At 27.3% G+C, this 18,674-nt stretch overlaps 1 protein-coding gene across 2 annotated transcripts in view; it reads left to right on the top strand.

Moving 5' to 3' along the window:
• The window catches only part of LOC107444534 (uncharacterized), a 401,614-nt gene that overhangs the window by 306,253 nt on the left and 76,687 nt on the right, over positions 1-18,674 (top strand). For both annotated transcript variants that reach the window (XM_043043210.2, XM_071182641.1), the window contains 2 exons: positions 15,991-16,245; positions 17,073-17,614. In XM_043043210.2, the coding sequence (XP_042899144.1) occupies positions 15,991-16,245; positions 17,073-17,614 (797 nt within the window). The remainder of the gene's footprint in view (positions 1-15,990; positions 16,246-17,072; positions 17,615-18,674) is intronic.

Below are 18,674 nucleotides of genomic sequence, written 5' to 3' on the forward strand. Positions count from 1 at the left end.
CAATATCCACTGCAACTATGCAACATTGCTTTATGGTGTGATTTTATACACCGGATGAGGGAGGGAATAAAGGAACTTTTGGTCATGTAATCACGGAAAAGCCAACGACTTCACATCTGCTATTTCCTGAAGAATTGCCCTCATCTTAGTAATAGAATGGACATTCGGTTAAAACTTGGATATAAAGGGAACCTTAAAATACCACTTTCAGCGAATAATTAAAATACTTTATATGTAATTAATATTCGTTTATATTTGTGAGATTTGATTTTAAACCCATGCATTATTATTATACTAAATCCAAACTTAAAAATGTGGTTTTATTGTAAAAAGAATCCCTTACTGAACACACATTTGTTAAATTAAAAAAATCGTTGAAAAAACTGTTTTAAAAATAGTTATAAATTAGTGGGCTGAGCCCCCTGCTCGCTAACGCTCGCCAACCCCCGAAAATTGCTTCGCAATCTTCTTTGGTTTGCTTCACAAACCAAGCTCGCTTCGCTCGCTACTAACTTAGTTACGTTGCAAATGCACAAAATTCTAAGAATTCAAAACAATCATTCAAATCCATATAACAACTTTTTTTTAAAAAAAAAATTACATCTTTTTAGTAAATACTAAGTCATTAAAATAAATTTGAATTCAAATAAATGACATGTAATTCGTTAAACCTATTAGAAATGTGCTATAGTATGAAATCTTAAGATAAAGTTTCTAAAACTGATATCTCTTTAAAAAGGTTAAAATTTTGACTATAATTAAGTCTATTAAAAATTGAAATAAGTGAATTGCAATGGAAAAACCTGCATAAACAAATAAATTCTAGTAAAACAAATAAATTCGTGATATAAATCAAAAATCGTCAAATAAATTCGTAATATATAAATTCGTGAAAAAAAGCGCTTTCGACAAAATACTAAAATAGAGATCTATCGACAAAGACTACTCACTTCTGCCTAGCTTAATAGTATGAGATTGCCGCAGCTGATGCTCTCTGGTTATTTCAGTTTCCGTTTTTAAAAGCGCTATATGTTGAGCCACCTCAGCTAGATTTGGCATGTGACATTTTTAGCGGCAATCATTGGTCCATTTTCTAGCGTTGCCATTCGGGGAGTTGTAATGAAGCTTTTTTTTTGTCGCCGTGTAAGAGAAATATAGATATTTTTTAAATAATTTTTTAATAAAAAATTAAATAATTTTTTTGCAGGTACAAGTTATTTTTACAAAATTTCTTACCAAGAAAACAAATCATTTAATAGTTTCATAGAAAACCTAGCTGTCCTCTTTTCTATAATCATGTTATGAATAGAATTATCCTCCTAACAAAAATTAAACAAAAAAAGACCATAAAATGTTTAGATTAAATAAAAGTTTTGATTTATCTTAATAATGGAACAAAAATGTAGTTAAATTTATAAATTAAGAAAATCTAAGAATAACAGTAAGCATTTCTTTAATTTTATAAGAAATGCGTGATTTATTATTATTTTTTAATCGTATGATTAAAAGAAATTTCAGCTCGAAATTATAGAAAACGAACGCAATCAACATTTGCCATAATGGTCTCTTTTTGTTTCGACGTAAGGCATATTGTCATTTTCCTTTTGACCTGCCTGTAATATTTCATCCATGCAATACAATACCGAAGAAAAGTTCGTTAGAAATGAACAATAATTCAATATCCGTCGACCTGTTTTATCCAGACTCTTAAGAATTCTTCAATATTTCTTCGAATTTTGAAAAAGAATATGTATATATAATAGGCAATCAAACTATTATTTAGCTTTATTAAAAGATCAAACATTCCGGCATGCAGAAACATGCTCTAAAACAATAGCGATATGCGTCTGTTATGATGCGTTTGATCATGCTACCGACCTCAACTATTTTTTTGTCAAATTTGATACGGTACAGTGCGCACTGAGATGAGATTTCTCAGTTAAGCCGATCTTAAAAGATATAAGAATAAAAATGTCCTACCTTAATCGACTTGCTTCATGGAGTGCGTCACGCCAGACTCTTACGCTTTTCAACTCTTTCAAGTGCCATAACATTTTCTACGCGATTTTGCAAACAAATTCAGCACTATTTCCTCTTGAATTTAACACACAAAAAAAAGTTCGCACAGATTTTTGGATGATGATACTCTTCGTTTTAAACAGAGCATATTAAGAAAATGGATTGTTGAATGTTTTACGCTTGATGATATTTAGTTTTTTTTGTTTGTTGCCTCTCTCTTTGAATAACGTGTCTAACGAAAAGCTGAATAATCATTGTTCGTTGGAAAATGTTTTTCATTATTTTTTTTTTATTTGTTTGTTTTTCACTCTTTTTTACTTTTAATGTAGAAAGCACAGCGATTTCAGTTCTTAATAATTCAAATATTTTGAACTTTGCTAATATTATTTATAATATTGTGGTACGTCGGTATTTTCTTTAAATAAATTTAAAATAAACTATATGGAAAGGTAATGGTAGTAAAGAGATATAGCTTGTATACTGCCTTAACGTGACTAAATCAATAATTGTCAAAAGTCAGGTAATGTTCCTGAATCGTCTAAACGCATGTTATCTTCTCGAAGAAAAATACATTCTTAGTTATGGGTATGCTACTTTAAGCTGACGCTTTTCCCCAAAAATAGGTAGCGACTTAAGCAGATTATTTCATCTTTGTCGATTATTAATATACCCTGAGGTGACAAAAGTCATGGGATACTTCTTAATATCGTGTTGGATCTCCTGTCGATCTATGAAGTGCAGCAACACAATGTGACATGTACTCAATAAGATAGTTTTAAGTCTCTTACAGGAATATTCCGACGTTAAACTTCAATACATGTCCATAATTGTGAAAATGTTTCAGGTGCAGGATTTTGTGCACGAACCGACCTCTCTATTACATCCCATAAATGTTCGATGCGATTAATGTCAGGCGTTATAGGTGGCAAAATCATTTGCTGGTAATATACAGAATGTTTTTTAAATCGCCTGCGAACAATTAAGCCCCGGTGACATGGTGCAGTAATTATCAATAAAAATTTCCTCGTTCTTTGGGTACATGAATTCCATGAATCTATGCAAATGGTCTCCAAGTAACGGAACATAATCATTTCCAGTCAATGATCCGTGCAATTGGACTATAGGACACAGTCGTCTGCCATAAAATACAGTTCACACAATTATGGAGCCTGCTCCAGATTGCACAGTGCCTTGTTGACAACTTTGGTTCAAGGCTTCGTAGGGTCTGCGCCACACTCTGACTCTCCCAGCTCTGATCTGCTGAAATCATGAACAAGCTGAAGTTTTCCAGTCGTCTAGGGTCTAACTAATATGGTCACAAACCCAGGAAAGGCAATGGACACGATATCGTGCAGTTAATCAAGGCACTCGAGTCGGTCTACGTTTGTATTATCTGTCATTTAAAACTACAAAATTATTTTTAGTACATTAAAAAATGCGAATTAAATTTTATTAATTATATGATAAATTTTTTTATGTTTAGATAAAGCATTCAAAACTAAAGATCCCTATATAATTTTATATAAAAAGGGGAAAAATAATAAAATATTATTTTATTAATGAAATAATAATAAATAAAAAATAACAAAATAATAATAAAAATAAAATAATAATAAAAAATAACAAAATAATAATAATAAAAATAAAGTAATAATAATAAAATAATAATAATAATAAAATAATAATAAAAATAAAATAATAATAATAATAAATAGCGAAATAATAATAATAAAAATAAAATAACAATAATAAAAATAAAATAATAATAAAATAAAATAAGCTAATTAAAAAATAAATATTAACAATACTAAAGAAAACGCATTTTCGTTTCTGATGCAACATAGTTCTTGATACCTCATTGAATAAAATGACAAGGAAAAATGCGTAGAACTATTTTGGTTCAAAAAATTAAAAAAATAAATATTAAAAAAAACATAAAAAGATAAACAAAACAAAAATAATATTTTTTAAGGGAGCTACAGTGCCAATAAAAATTTGCAGAAATCACGATTCTCTACTACCAGTTATGATTTTACTTAATGAAACATTAAATTTGATATATTTTATGATTTTAACATAAGTTTTAAAAGTATTTAACAAGGATTTAGGGATGTATTAAATGTTTAATTAGTTTTTTGTTTTATTTACTATTTTGTGTAAAGTGTTAATTTTTTTTCAACTTATTTTATTGATGTTCAGTTCATTGCATAAGTACAAATAAAATTACAGTTTATAACGCGCAATATCTAATAAAAAAAGGAAAATTAAACATCGTTCAATAAAAGTTTTCATTTGTAAAATATATGTTGTAATTTCCCTTTACTGCACCAGCTATAAAATTAAAGTAAATGCGTGAAAGTAAATATGCCTGCTTTTACAGGGGAAAAACAATTAAATGTTTGTCTTCTTTTTGAAAAAGATAATTTAATTACCAATAAAAGTTTCCAGAAATTAAGAAAGACATGAAAAGCAGTAAAACTTATATCAGCGGATGTCATTTTAATTCATATTTATTTGAATCTTTTATCACAAAATACGGAATATTTAAGCTGTATCGAGTAATGTAATTAAATTTAATTTTTTTCCTCGTAAAATTGTAAAAACTTTTAGATTAATTTTAATTATTATTCCTACATAGTAATTCATATAAATTAAGAGCCTTACAAGCAGCAAATAATTGTCATTGTGACATTTTTAATGGAAATAAATAAATAACTATATTTATTACAGAGTAAAAATTAATTGCATTTCTCAATTTTTAGATTAAAATGAACAATGCAAATCGTTCCAAAAATATTTAGGTTAATTTTGTTAATAACAACGTTTCAATCGTAAATATATGTTAAATTTTATTTTTAATCAAATTTAAATTAAAAGTTAACGGTACTGACTTGAAAAGCTGCAAATTTTTTTTAACACAGAGTTAAATTTTTGAAAAAAACTGTAATAGCTTTAAATTGGTACTACTCATAAAATAAATAAATTTATGCTTTGATTAAAAACGAAAACTAGTAATATTCTGTTTCTACGTCAAGAACCACGTGATGCCGGCACAGGTGAGAGCACAAACTTCTGTGACGTCACCGGTCTGATTTGACTTTAACGTTCAAGGCGAATGAAAATGAACTGAAATCCGAAAGAAAACTCAACAAATGCATCAGTTGTTTTGTTGACGAAAAGATATGTTTTAAGAAATTTAGCAAATGCGATTGGTTATTTCCGCGATTCGAAAATGTTGGATTTTATACAAGGTCAGTAATGATTTATATAGTTATATTATTTTGTAACGAGATGGATGATTGGAATAAATTCACCAGATCGTAATTATAATTTTATGCATATTATAATTCTAATTTATCGTTAAATTCAAGATAATATAAAAGCCACTCTTTGATATTTTGTACTTAACATTTACCCATTTTAATTATTAGGTATTTGTATGTAAAATGTTTTTTTGATGACTATCACAAAGTAAATAGATCTAAATACGATTAAGTGTTTGACTTATTCAATCAAATGCACTTTTAATTATAGAAAATATATATTTTTAAATAATCTATTCCTCTTTAATTTTATAAAATATTATCATTCTAAGATTATTGTGATTGTATATACATATTTGTACCTTTTTTAGTTCGAAGTAGAATACTACTTCAAATTTAGCACTAACTTTATGTACAATGTATAAAGAAAGCAATATATGATTGATTAATCAAAATATTAATTTAAAACGAACGTACTTGCAAGAGAACTTATGATTTTTATATCTATAAACATTATCAAAACAACTTCAAAATTTTTCTAATTTTTTGATCTCTAAAATTTTGTTTCATTTTTAAAATGGATTTGATTTCATAAAAAAACTGCTCCTTAAAGAGAAGATAAGTGAGTGGAATTATAAATAATAAATAAATCAAAAATACGTACACTTATATCTGGAATAGTGTAATATTTAAATATTTATTATTTTTGTATTAGTTGAATAATATATAATATTACATGAGTAAATATAAGTATATATATACATATATATAGTAATCATGTAATAATATATATTATCACGTAAGTAAACATTTATTGTAATCATTTAATGGTATATAAAATATACTTTATTTCTTAAGTAATATATATATCTATATATATTACATGATAATATATAATTATTTGAATAAAATATCCTTTTACCACAATAAACATAGAGAAATGCGTATTGAAAATACTTATCTGAAACTTATTAGCAAAGAAGTATATGCATTTTTAAATGTTCTGTAAGAGTAAGTTTCTGTAAGAGATTAAAATTGTTTTACTTGCTGTCTCATCTGCTGTGAACTAGTTTCTGTTTTTAAGTTTTGTTATAAATTTATTGGTATTTATCAGTATAATCCTTTAAAAGCTTAAGTTTTTTAAGCAGATTTTTCTTGTTTAAAATATCAATTAAAAATTAACACTTTGATATTTGATTTAAAGCAAAATATGAGCATTCCTACTTTATTTTGGAATTATATAAATCAGTTTATATATGCGTGTCATTACTTTTATGTTTTTTTTTCAACAAAGTTGATATTTACTTTTAATTAAACGCTTTTAAAAAAGGAAAATATTTACTAAAATTATTTTTGTTTCTTAAATGAATTATTGAAATTTATTTTTTACATATTCTTTAATGAAATAACAGTAAATATCATATTTTTTGTTGTATTTTCAGCAGAAATTACATAATACAATAAATATCATTCGGACAAATTAAAAGTTTCACGAGGGAAATGTGTGATATATCTTTTTTAAAACGGAATAAATGTTTCAGTGAATTTCGAAGAAAACATTGTGCTTAATCTACTTCTATACAGATTAAAAATAAGATCTTACTGAGTCATTTTGTATCATTATGTATGATTAATCCCACGTAAACGAATATACATACCGTTGAATCAATAAATCAAATATGAATATAATAAAAAGAAACCCAGTCTACCACCACCTACAAGTCCACACTTCACATACATGCGGACGTGCACAACGTCAGGTGATCATCAAGTCTGGTCAAACGAAAGGTCATTCATAGGCTGAATGAGTCATATAAAGTATTAATTTGCATAGATTATTTAATAAATACTAGGTATTAAGAATTTGTATTAATAATTTGACATTTATTTCAAAAGTGGTATAAAAAATTTAAAGAAAATGGTAATACTAAAATAAATAAAATTTCGTATTAAAAACGTGTGGAAAATAACATTTCATTTAAACACTTTTAGCCATTTAAAAAAACCGCTTATTAAACAATAATTTTAGTTAACTTTTATAACACCTTTATCGCTGCTTTTTTTAATAGAATATATACTTATGTATTTATTTTTATTTTTTTAATTATTTTTTTATTCGTTTATTTTTTTAAATTTGAATAAAAATAACAGGAAATGTTTTATTCTATAAAGTTTCTCAAATATAAAGATTTTTACATATCTTCTTCATTTTTTCAAAATACATTTTTTGCGAAAAAAATATTAAATTTTCATAATTTTTTAATGATTTATTTAAAAGATTAAATGTTCACTAAACAGAGTATGAACTTCGCAAGGGGAATTTTGGTTTAGATTTATTGGAGTTAGTAAAACATAATAAGAAAGATAATTAATAGAAAATCATTGTTCTCATGATAATTAAATACAGAAAAAAAACAGAAAATTAGTAAAATTATTTAAATAATTCAACTTAATATTTATAAAAAGGTTTATATAAGAACAATTTATTTAAATCCATCTTATTTTTCGTTATTTGTAATGTGCAACTGTAGTTTTGTGCTGACGTTTAGCTACACACATTATCTACGCTAATTTACTTTACAATAGCAAATCATAAAAAATACTTGCGGGATTTTTTTTATTTCATTGTATGTTGTGAAAATAATAATTTTTTTTCTAGAAAACTGTGTTGCGATGAAGTAAACATAATTGATAAATTGTAATGGCTTCATTATATATGGCTTTATTTTTCATTGTTATCAGTACCGATAGTTGATGACTTATGCATTCATATTATTCGATTAGAAAAATTTTAAGTTTATTTAGAGGAAAATAGGAAGGAAAATTCAAAATAAACTCCTAAATAATTTTAAGATCATTTAAAATTTTCCTTCTGCTGATTTCACAGAATTTTTTTTATGAACTTTTTAAACACCCTATGCATCATTGAACAATAATGAACAGAAGAACTATACTAAAATTGTGTCATGCAATTTACAATGTTTCCCACACTATATTTCTTTAGTTTTAGTTCATTGATGTTTTTTTAAAATTTAATTTAAGAACACTAGTGCCAGGAACAATCAATATAGCACATCAATATAAAATGGTTTCATTTTAATATAAAATTTTTGATTTACTCGAGAATAATTATACCGTTCCTTCAATAACCCATATTCAAGATAAAATAATTTAAATATTATAGGTTGAGTTAAAAAGTATCAATTTGTTCACGGAAATTTTTTTTTCTTTCAAATTGAACTCTTTTTTTTTTAAATCTTAACTAGGCCATTCGCTTACACTTTTTCTGAAGAATTCCTGTCACACCTCCTAATTTGTTATCTTCATACGTGGTGATAAAATTAAAGTTTATGGCAAATAAAATGACGGTCTATTTGAAATGTCTTAGCATTTTGATAGAATAATGTGCAGGTAAAAAACCCTCGTAAAACTTTCTGATTTTTCTCCTTACCCGGATGTAAACATTTCATTGCATCGCATTCTTTCTTACTCGTTGTGTCAGATCTAAAATAAGATTTCTTTTCAGAACATTTGTTTTATGACACTCTTTTGTTTTATGTAACTTTTTAGAAAACTCATTTAATTTAGGATGAAAGATTAAAATTAACCTCGAATTTAAAACTCATTCATATTATAATAAAGAATAGCTAAAGTAGTATAATAATATACTCTATCGGCTTCATTAAAAAGCTCTAACTCTTAAATTTCCAGGGAAAGTAATTTAAATACACTGCAATACTGAATCTTCTTTTAATTCACTTCATTTTTTTGTTGTTTTTATTACCATCAGAGCAGTTACTTCTATGACTTACGAAAAGGCTATCAAGGAAACATTTTATACTTTTAGTATTAAAGAAAAAATGTACCCGAATTATCACCCCGGGCGCAGGTAATTTTTATGCGGAGTACTAAGAAGTTTTGTGCTGATTAATTTTATCTTCTCTATTTTGCTTTTGTTGTAAATTTTTTTAAATTATTAAGTCTTACAAAAGGAAAAGAAGAAAAATTTAATAATTTTTCAGCAAGCAAACGATAGAAAATCGTTTAGTATGTTATAATGAAGATACTTATAAATAATAAAAAATTTTATTTCTTCAAGCACTCAATAGAGTTTGCAATTCTGTAGTTAATTAAAATAATATTTTGCTAAACGCCCTGAATATTCTTTGAAACATAAAAAGTTTTTGAACATTATATTAAAATTTAAAATATTTATGAACGAGGATTCAAATAAAACTAATAAAATTACAAAAATACGACTATGTATTCTTAAGTATTTGATCTAACTTTTGATTGGTTTTGCTCTAAATTTTATCAATTTGAATCCAAATCTAAATTTTATTTCGTTGAGAATATTAATGTTTTTGATTTCCTAAGTAAAATTAATCGCACAACATTACTTTTTGGATGAAAATTAATTTCTGGTGAAAGTCTAAGTTGCTCTAAATTGAAGAGCTTAATTTAAAATATCTGTTATCAAATTTTCGTGTCAAGTTTTCAACTATATATTATTTTAACTTTTACAACTTTCCTTATAATAATATAAATACTACGATAGAAATACTTTTAAAATGGAAAAATTGAGTGTGCTGAATCCATTAATCATTTTTTTTTAAATCAAAGAACGCTTTCGCTTTAATATAACTATTTTTAATTATATCATAATTAACATTTATCATAATTAACATATATTTGTTACCTGCAAAAAAAATTCCATGTTTCTTTCGGACTGTTTCCATTCTAAAAAACATAACTTTTTATGAATTTAAAAATCGTCGTTGTAAAAAACTCTTGCAAATATGATTATAAATCGAAAGAATTGGTTCATAAATTAAACTTATTGTGTGTTATGTAAAATAGTAAAAACTTTTTAAAATAATATTAGCTATTGCGCATTAAATAATGCTTATTGAATTAGTAGGCTCTTTTTTATACCTATGACGTTTTTTAAGAAACCCAAATTGACAATATTTACAAAATGGACTCATTGTCAAAACTTGCATTATTGCAAATAAGCAAACAGGAATACTGATTAGTTATTGGCTTCAAAATATCAAAAAAAATAATAATAATATATACAAGAAAACGAAATCACAAATAATCAAACTTGATTTTCTTGATTGTAAATATGCCAGTTATATAAAAAAGTACAGATTTCTACTAGAAATTTCGAGTTAGAAAGTTGTGGTTATATAAACCATATCATATTTGAATTAATTACCATTTATACATAAACTTTACTCTTAATTTTTGACGCAGCACACACATAAGCGTGATGTTTTCGCAATTTAATATATTTTGTCTTTAAAAATAATTTTATCTAGCCCTTTTTCTGTAACTCGATATTTCTTCTCAAATCACGCACGTCAAAATTACTTAGAATTTCTATTCTGTCATTGTAAAAAATATTTTGACAGAAACTTCAGAAATAAGTGATTAATATATTTTACATTTATATTGAAAATTGGGTAATTGCAAAAAGTTTAAGTGCAAGTTTAAGTTAAGTATTTGTTTAGAAATGATAAAGAAACACAAAAGAAAATCTTTATTTGTTTTTACATCTTATTTTTGCCATATATAAAATGAGACCTTATATTCAGGGCTTAACATATTACAATGATATATATAATATGAAAAATCAAATTTTGTTTTAAAGCTTTGTATCAATCTCTCCTACTTATTACCTTGGTATTTGTTACAAAACGATTGTAAATTTTGCAAAATCTATGCAAATATTTCAGTCAGCACAAACATTTTAAACATTTATTTCTTCTTCAAAATGTTTTTTCCTCAAAATATGGGTCGTGTTTTTCTCATAAGCTATTTTAAATACAGAAAACACTTAATCAAAATAGAGAAATTGGTAGTAGTATGAAAGAAATATTTTTTCATTTAATAAAACCAAATGTGTGCGGTATTCGGCATAAATCTTAAATTTCTGTTTTTTTTTCCACTTAAATAAGTTATCATCAATATTTTACTTACATCATTTTATGTCACACTTAATTCCACTAGATACGTTTTATTTTATTTTATAACCGTCGTTGAACAGCCGACCCAATTGCATGGGTTTACGACTACTAACGTTCAACTCCGTAGCCTTGTAATTTTGAACCAATCCAGAAGACAAGGAAACTCCTGGATAAGTACCCCCTGAGGTATTGATTTGTTATGGGAACATGGAGGACTTTGCGAATCGACAGATTTAACGTGCATCAGTCACCATTTACTACACGGGGAGTCTTCGGCCGGTGAGGATTGAACCCACGACCTCTTGGACATGGGCCCAGCGTTAATTGTTACGTTAATACTAATTAATTGTTAATTTTATAAAAACATCCATCAAACATGATAAGCCTTGATAGCACAATCTTATGTGCTCGCTTCGCTCGCCACCAAGTATACTTTTTTGAAATTTGTAATAATATTTACAACATAGATAATTTCAGAAACTGCATTAAAAAATAATTACCTAATAATAACCATCATATTTAAGTTTGGTTTAAAAATTTGAAAAAATGCGACTTTGGCTTTACTGATTTATTCTGTTTCTAATCTGTTTCAATCAGTTAGTTATAAATTTTAGCCCTGGATACCAGAAACACAACCTAATCTTATTTCGATATAATATAATTTTTACATGCTGTTTCCTAATCTCTGTTAACTGTAAATAGTGACTCCATTATTCGTTGGAGTCAACATGACATTATTTATAATTAAAATTAACTATCGTTATTATAAATCAAAGTTGTTTTTTTAAGCAAATAGCAAATAAGAATAAATTAGTAGTTTCTTATGGAAGAAGTACAAACCACTGCATTTGATCAACTTGTAAATGTGATCCTTTTTATTTTATAGAATGTATTTCTATGTATCCTTTTTATTTACGCATTTTTTTAAAACAAAATGTTAAATAAAATTTGTTTATATAACGCAAAATATGTACTCAACAAACATAGCTAATTTTACCTTTATTTAAAAGCATCATAAAAGCATGAAATTCATTTTCCTTTTTTTTCATTAATAAAGATATTCATATCATTTGCATTAGTTTATAATTTAGATAAAATGTATCATGGATTTTCCAAGCATGATAAAAATTAATCATTTCATCTATCAATTTCTTTCAATTACAGAATGTCTGCTATTAAAACATATACTCTGCTTTGCAAAAAATTATTTGTGTTTCCTGTGGAAACAATAAAATGCAACTTGATTTATAATAGTACCACATAAAAAGAATATAAATAGATACATATTTTTTAATTCAAAATATGATACAGTAATTATATTTATCTCTCGAATTTCATTCCGAATCATTTTTAAAGTTGAAAACCAATATTTAATAGAATAATTTCTTTTAAGAATTTCGAGCAAACAAGCATTGAGAGAAGATTTTTTTATTATAGTTTCTTTTTTAAAGGGAAATGACACATATCTATTTAATCATAAATCAACCATTATCATTTTATTCCTTATGAAAAAAAAGAGAAATCAATGGAAGGAAAGTGTTAAGAATGGTTATCGTCAAATAATCCTTTCACTGATTTATATGAGGATATGTCAAAGGATTTCTGATATCCATAAACCGGTTCATTTAACGGTCACTCTTAAGTATAATTTATGACACAAGGATTATGACACTGTGTTGTAATTTTTGATATTTTCAGGGAAGTTTATTACCAGATAAAATTTTAAATGTTTAATGCATGACACAATTTTTACCTGCTAAATAATCATGTTGATTTTTCCCCATGAAATGTTTTGCACGTTTGAAATATTTTTCATGATTTAGATTTTACTTTTGTTGCAAATAACGAAATTACAAGTAAAATACTATGAGCGTTTTTCAATTACCTTTAGAATATTCACAGATTTAAATTATTTAATTAGTTATAAATGTATTAAAAATTATGCGAGATAAAAAAAAAATAAAAAAAAGAAAGAACATTTTCTTGAAAACTATTAGAGTTACCTTCTCTAAGAAACTATTTATATCGGTATGAAAGTTTTTGGAGATATTTCAGATTATATCAGTTGTATGCTGTGATAATGTTTTAGCGTTGGCAGGAATACTTTTTGAGTTATGAAAGATATTTGATCAAAATGATTAAACTTTTTGAAAAATTAAAAGCTTTTAGTTCATAATTTTTTTAAAAAAACATCTGCCAAAGATATGTATTAATAGCGTGTATATGTTAATATTCTGTTAAAAAAACTAAAGCAATATCTTAGTTAGGTGCTGAGAAAAGGTACTTCGTAAAATGACAATTTTAGCATTATTTGTATATTCCCTACCGACTCCCTTTACGGTTATTACAAATATTTATATCCCATTTGAAAAAAATTAAGTAAATCATATTTCATGGAGAGAAAAAAGTGTTTATTAATCAATGCTATATTCGTCGTCCTTTTACAATATAGTTACTGTAACTTCTTTGTATCGTTTTTCACATTATTGAATCTGTCTATAAATAAAAATTATATGGAAGATGTAAAATTTAATATTTTTTTCACCTTTCAAATTATCATTTTAAAGGCAAATATTTTTCTTTTATGGGATTATTTAAAAATCTGAATTGACAAGAATATGTGAATAAAGAGTATTAGTCGAAAAACTTTTTAATCGTGAAGCTTGCAACTTTTTAACGTCACTTTAAAGAATTCAATTCTAAATGGTAAAACGCAGAGTTTTAGCAAAATTGGTCGAATAGTTGCTGAGAAACCGAATTTTAAAAATACAACTATTTCATAGTTCGTTAGTCAACTGATTTCGCTCCATTTTTGTATATTTTCTTCTGATATTGAATTGTTTGAAATGATGTAAAAAATGCATTCCTTACAATTCAAACGTTTTTCAACTTTAATTAAATAAAATAATAAAAAAAATCAATATTTACTAAAAGTTATTTTTTGCATGGAAGTATTCTTAAGATGCACGAATTTCTTAATTATACGAATTATTTTTTTCTCCATTCGCCTGAAAAGTTCTCGAGATATGGCTAACTCTACTTTTGACTTCTTTTTTAACAAAAATTTTTTAAAATAAGTTTTAAGAGTGGGGATTGCAGAACACGGTATGCTTAGTTTGCACGTGTCGTATAAGTGGGGCCACAGGAACACTGGTCCAAGGAAAAAAGGTAAAGAGTCATGGATTCTTCACAGCTAGTCATTTATTTATCACCATTCAACAAAAACATCTTCATTGGAAAAAGGAACACTGGATTACCTCGTGTATTTCCTATCCGAGAACACGTGTCTGCTTCTCTGCATGCTCGGCTGGTTATATCTCAAAAATAAATATATATAAAATTTGTTATATCCTAATTACTAGATTCACATAAGATGCGCAACCTTAGCAATTTGCAGACAATCATAAAATTCAGAAAAACGAGCACGCACAGAAGGAAAGAGAATCTTACAAAAATTTCTCGATCACCAACACAGAGCGTAAACACACTTCGAATGCTTGAATGATAGCGTCCATCCGGGGAACCGGCTTGGCGCAACTCCCGGTTGTAGTTAAGATAAACTAGGTGCAAGGCACCGTTAAAATTAATGCTTTTAAATTTAGAGGAGAGCCAGACTGTATCAAATTTGGGTGGATTGTGATAGCATCATCACACTTAGTTTTCCGTCACCTTTTCAATTAATAAATTTAAAATATTAAGAAATCTCACAAAAATTATTGTGCCCTTCATACGAAAAATTTAAAATTTTAGTCTTAGCAATATATTAGTAATACATTTTTCTTTATTAAATTGATAAAATTTAAAGCATTAAAAATAGTTCTCGAAATTCTGAGTAACAACAGGTATATTGTTGATTTAAATACGCTTAATGCATTTTTTCGCTGAAACAGATGTTTTGTTATCTTCTTAGGTACATTCTGCAACCATTGTTATCTGAACCATGATAACATACTTTTCTATCATCTCGATTTATTAACTAAATGTGTTTCCTTTTAATAAAACTGTTTTAGTTTAATTTATTTGGTTGTTCTCTTCTTTTACTTTTCTGTAAGTTATACAATTTTAATTGAATTAAGCATTTATTTATTTATTTTTTTTTTTTTTGCTGATTCTCTTTTCGATAGAAAAGATGTATTGTAATTATACATTTCTTGACTAATAATTATGATTTTTTTCTTTTTGAATAAGTAATATGATGATATCCGTTATTCATTTTTATTTTCATTTTTCTTGTTTGTTAATAAAAATACTTGAAATCTGTCGTTATTTTGAACTGTTAAAAGTGGTAATTAAGGAGTTTTGATTCCATGTAGAAAACAAATGAAGTTATTTCGAATACTTTTAATTTTCATTTGAAATCCGTTAATTTCATTGTATAATTTTATGTATTACTTGTTGAGTTTGAATATGATGAAACTTTTTCAATTTATTCAATTAATACTATTTTTATATTTTCTTGCTTATAAGTTAGTATTCGATTATAAAAAAATACAGATGTAACTAAACTATACTACGATTCTGTTATTCAAATTTTATACTCATTTAAAAAATTTATAGGAAAAAAAACTCTTTATTGCATTCAATTTCGACGATATATGACCATATTAATTTCTAAATAACTTTCGATTCACCTTTAAAATTGTATATAGAAGCTTTTGATTTATAACCTTTAAGCATCTCGTAAATCGAAGACAATCGGCAGCTTTTTTATAATTCAATCAATTTCTTCTTTGCAGAAAAGTCAAGAGTCTTCTGACATAGATTCTGATGAAGGGCCTTTGAACAAGCATCGCCGTTTGTCAATTGATCGTTGGACATCTGTGAGGACACCAAAAACCATGGATAAGACTTCTCGTGTTGTAAATAATAAGTGTTGTCATAACATTTTACAAAAGAGTCCAACGAAGGATATTGGTATATTGTGTAGTGACTTTGTTCCTATGAATGATAAGTGCATTATGGTTGGAACTACTGGGATAGCTGCTTTAAAAGTAAGTAGCATTTAAAATTTAATAGATTTTAATTAATGACTTTTGTAGTGTTAGTCATCTTTGAAATACAATTTTTTAAATAGTTAATTATGTAATAAATTTTAATTGTATTTTCAAATACAATATTTTATTTTTCATGATGAGTTATAAAATTGAAAATTAAATGAAAAAAAACGTAATTATTATAAACCTTAATAAGTAATGCAGTAATTGCTAATTGCATACATTAACACACAAATTTTAAATGAAGTTTTATATCAAAAGTCTAAAATAAAGTGTACCTGTATTAAAAATTATTAGCGCTTAGCCACATGACACTTTTTATTAGTTATACGCTTAAAAATTATGTACACCACTAATTAGCTTTAAATATATTGACCTTTAAATTTTATTTTTAATTTTAGAAGAAGAATAAATAAATTTATGAAATGAAACTCTCCTATGTGTAGAAAATATTCAATATCGATTATTTTAAACTCAAATTTAACATATTATTCGAAATTCTTAAGATATAAATGCTCTGAAACCTGCTGTTTGGTTTACAACTGTTTAAAATGTTTTAATATAATATTAAATATAATGTTGTATTGTAATGTAATATAATTGTTGTAATGTTTAAATGTATTAAATATTTTTCAAGTACTACTTACTGTGGGAATTTCTGCTGTTTTCATATGAAAAGGTTTTTGTTTATTACAAGTAATTTAATTGTTCTACATTTATAGTAAGCAAAAGATCTTTTTCTTATATATTTGATATTGATAAGATAAAAAAAAATGTCGATATTTAAAAAAAATGTTGGGCACTTATTTGTTTTTAATTTTTAGGCTGAGTATGGAGACGATTTCACGAATTTCGAAATTATCCAGGACGTTGGCTATTCGAGTGAAAGTTCAACACACTTATCTAGCGACGATGGTGTTGGTATTGGCGGCGATCGCTACTTCAAAATCCGAGTTTACAAATACTTCGACGATAAGCCCGTGAAGACGAGTTTAAGTTTGAAGGAAGAACTTGAAAATGCGTGTGCCAAACAATTCCGTCAACTAAGTTCATCCGTTGATTCTTCCTCGGGCGGAACTTCCCTGAATGACTCTGGATTATGCACAACTGAGCCTACAGGTGAAGGTTCGGAAGGCTCTAAAGAGCCCTTGTCTTTTGAAGAAAAACTGAATATTGATGAGGACTTCTCCAGTGGGGATGCGTGTTTGGCCAGTGAAGATTCTGATTTTTTAGAAACCATTTTCGAAACTTGTACTAACTTTGATATTGGTAAGAAGGATAAGGATGTGTTTGATGATTTAAATGAGATGCCGTTCAGCTTGAGCGGGATTGACAGTGATGACGCTAGTTGCAATTTCCACGACAGGTAACTTAATACTCTTTTTTTTTTTTTTAACAGTACTTTAGTTACAATTAGGTTTATATAAAATGCTGTGAACTTGTCATAAATTTATTATCAGCGTGACTCTTTTTAATAAATAACAAATTGTAATTACCAAAATTACTCAGGTTCCTGGCAACGCATAGATTTTTTTTTTTTAACAACCGGCGTTGAACAGCCGTCCCACGTCTGTCTGAGTTTAAAACTTAATGTTCAACTTCGTAGTTTAGTAATTTTGAACCCAACCCTGAAGACAAGGGAAGTCCTGGATTAAGCATTGGGACAAAATAGCCTTCGCGTAGGACATACATTTTTTATGAGCTAACCCACATTTGCGTTACATGAAGAGGAATTCCACGAAAACCTCTCACAGTTAGCCCTAGGGCAAGTGAATTCTCATGATCCATTTACGACTGAGGATATATACGTCAACACTGTGACCGGTGCAAATTGGGAGTAGAATTCGTATCAGACAGGCACCGCTGGGATTTGAACCTGGTTTACCTCATTGGAAGGTTAATGCTCTATCTCCTGAATCGCGGTTTAATTCATAGAATATATGAAGAACAGAACTATTAAAGTGAAAATTGGGATGTATTTTATAACCGTCGTTGAACAGCAGACCCAATTTTATGGGTTTACGACTACTAATGTTCAACTCCGTAGCCTTGCAATTTTGAACCGAATCCAGAAGACAAGGGATCCTGGATCGAGTATTGGGAGAAATTTGCCGTCGTGAATGACTTTTTGATGGAGCTAACCAGCATTTGCGTTACATGGGGGGAAAACCACGAGAACCTCCCATGGTTAGTCTGACTGCAAGGGAACTCTAACCCATGATCCGTCTACTACTAAGGATATTTCGCGTCAGCACTGTGGTTGGTGCAAGCCGGATGCGGAATTCGTATCGACTGGGATTCGAACCCGGTTCGCGTCATTGGAAGGCGAACGCTCTATCCCCAGAACCATCGCGGCTCTTAATCAGAATGTATATCAACGACGATGAGACGATGTCTAAAGCCTGAAAAAGGACGGCGCTCGGCAA

Source organism: Parasteatoda tepidariorum, chromosome 6, assembly GCF_043381705.1.
Source record: "Parasteatoda tepidariorum isolate YZ-2023 chromosome 6, CAS_Ptep_4.0, whole genome shotgun sequence".
NCBI lineage: Eukaryota > Metazoa > Arthropoda > Arachnida > Araneae > Theridiidae > Parasteatoda > Parasteatoda tepidariorum.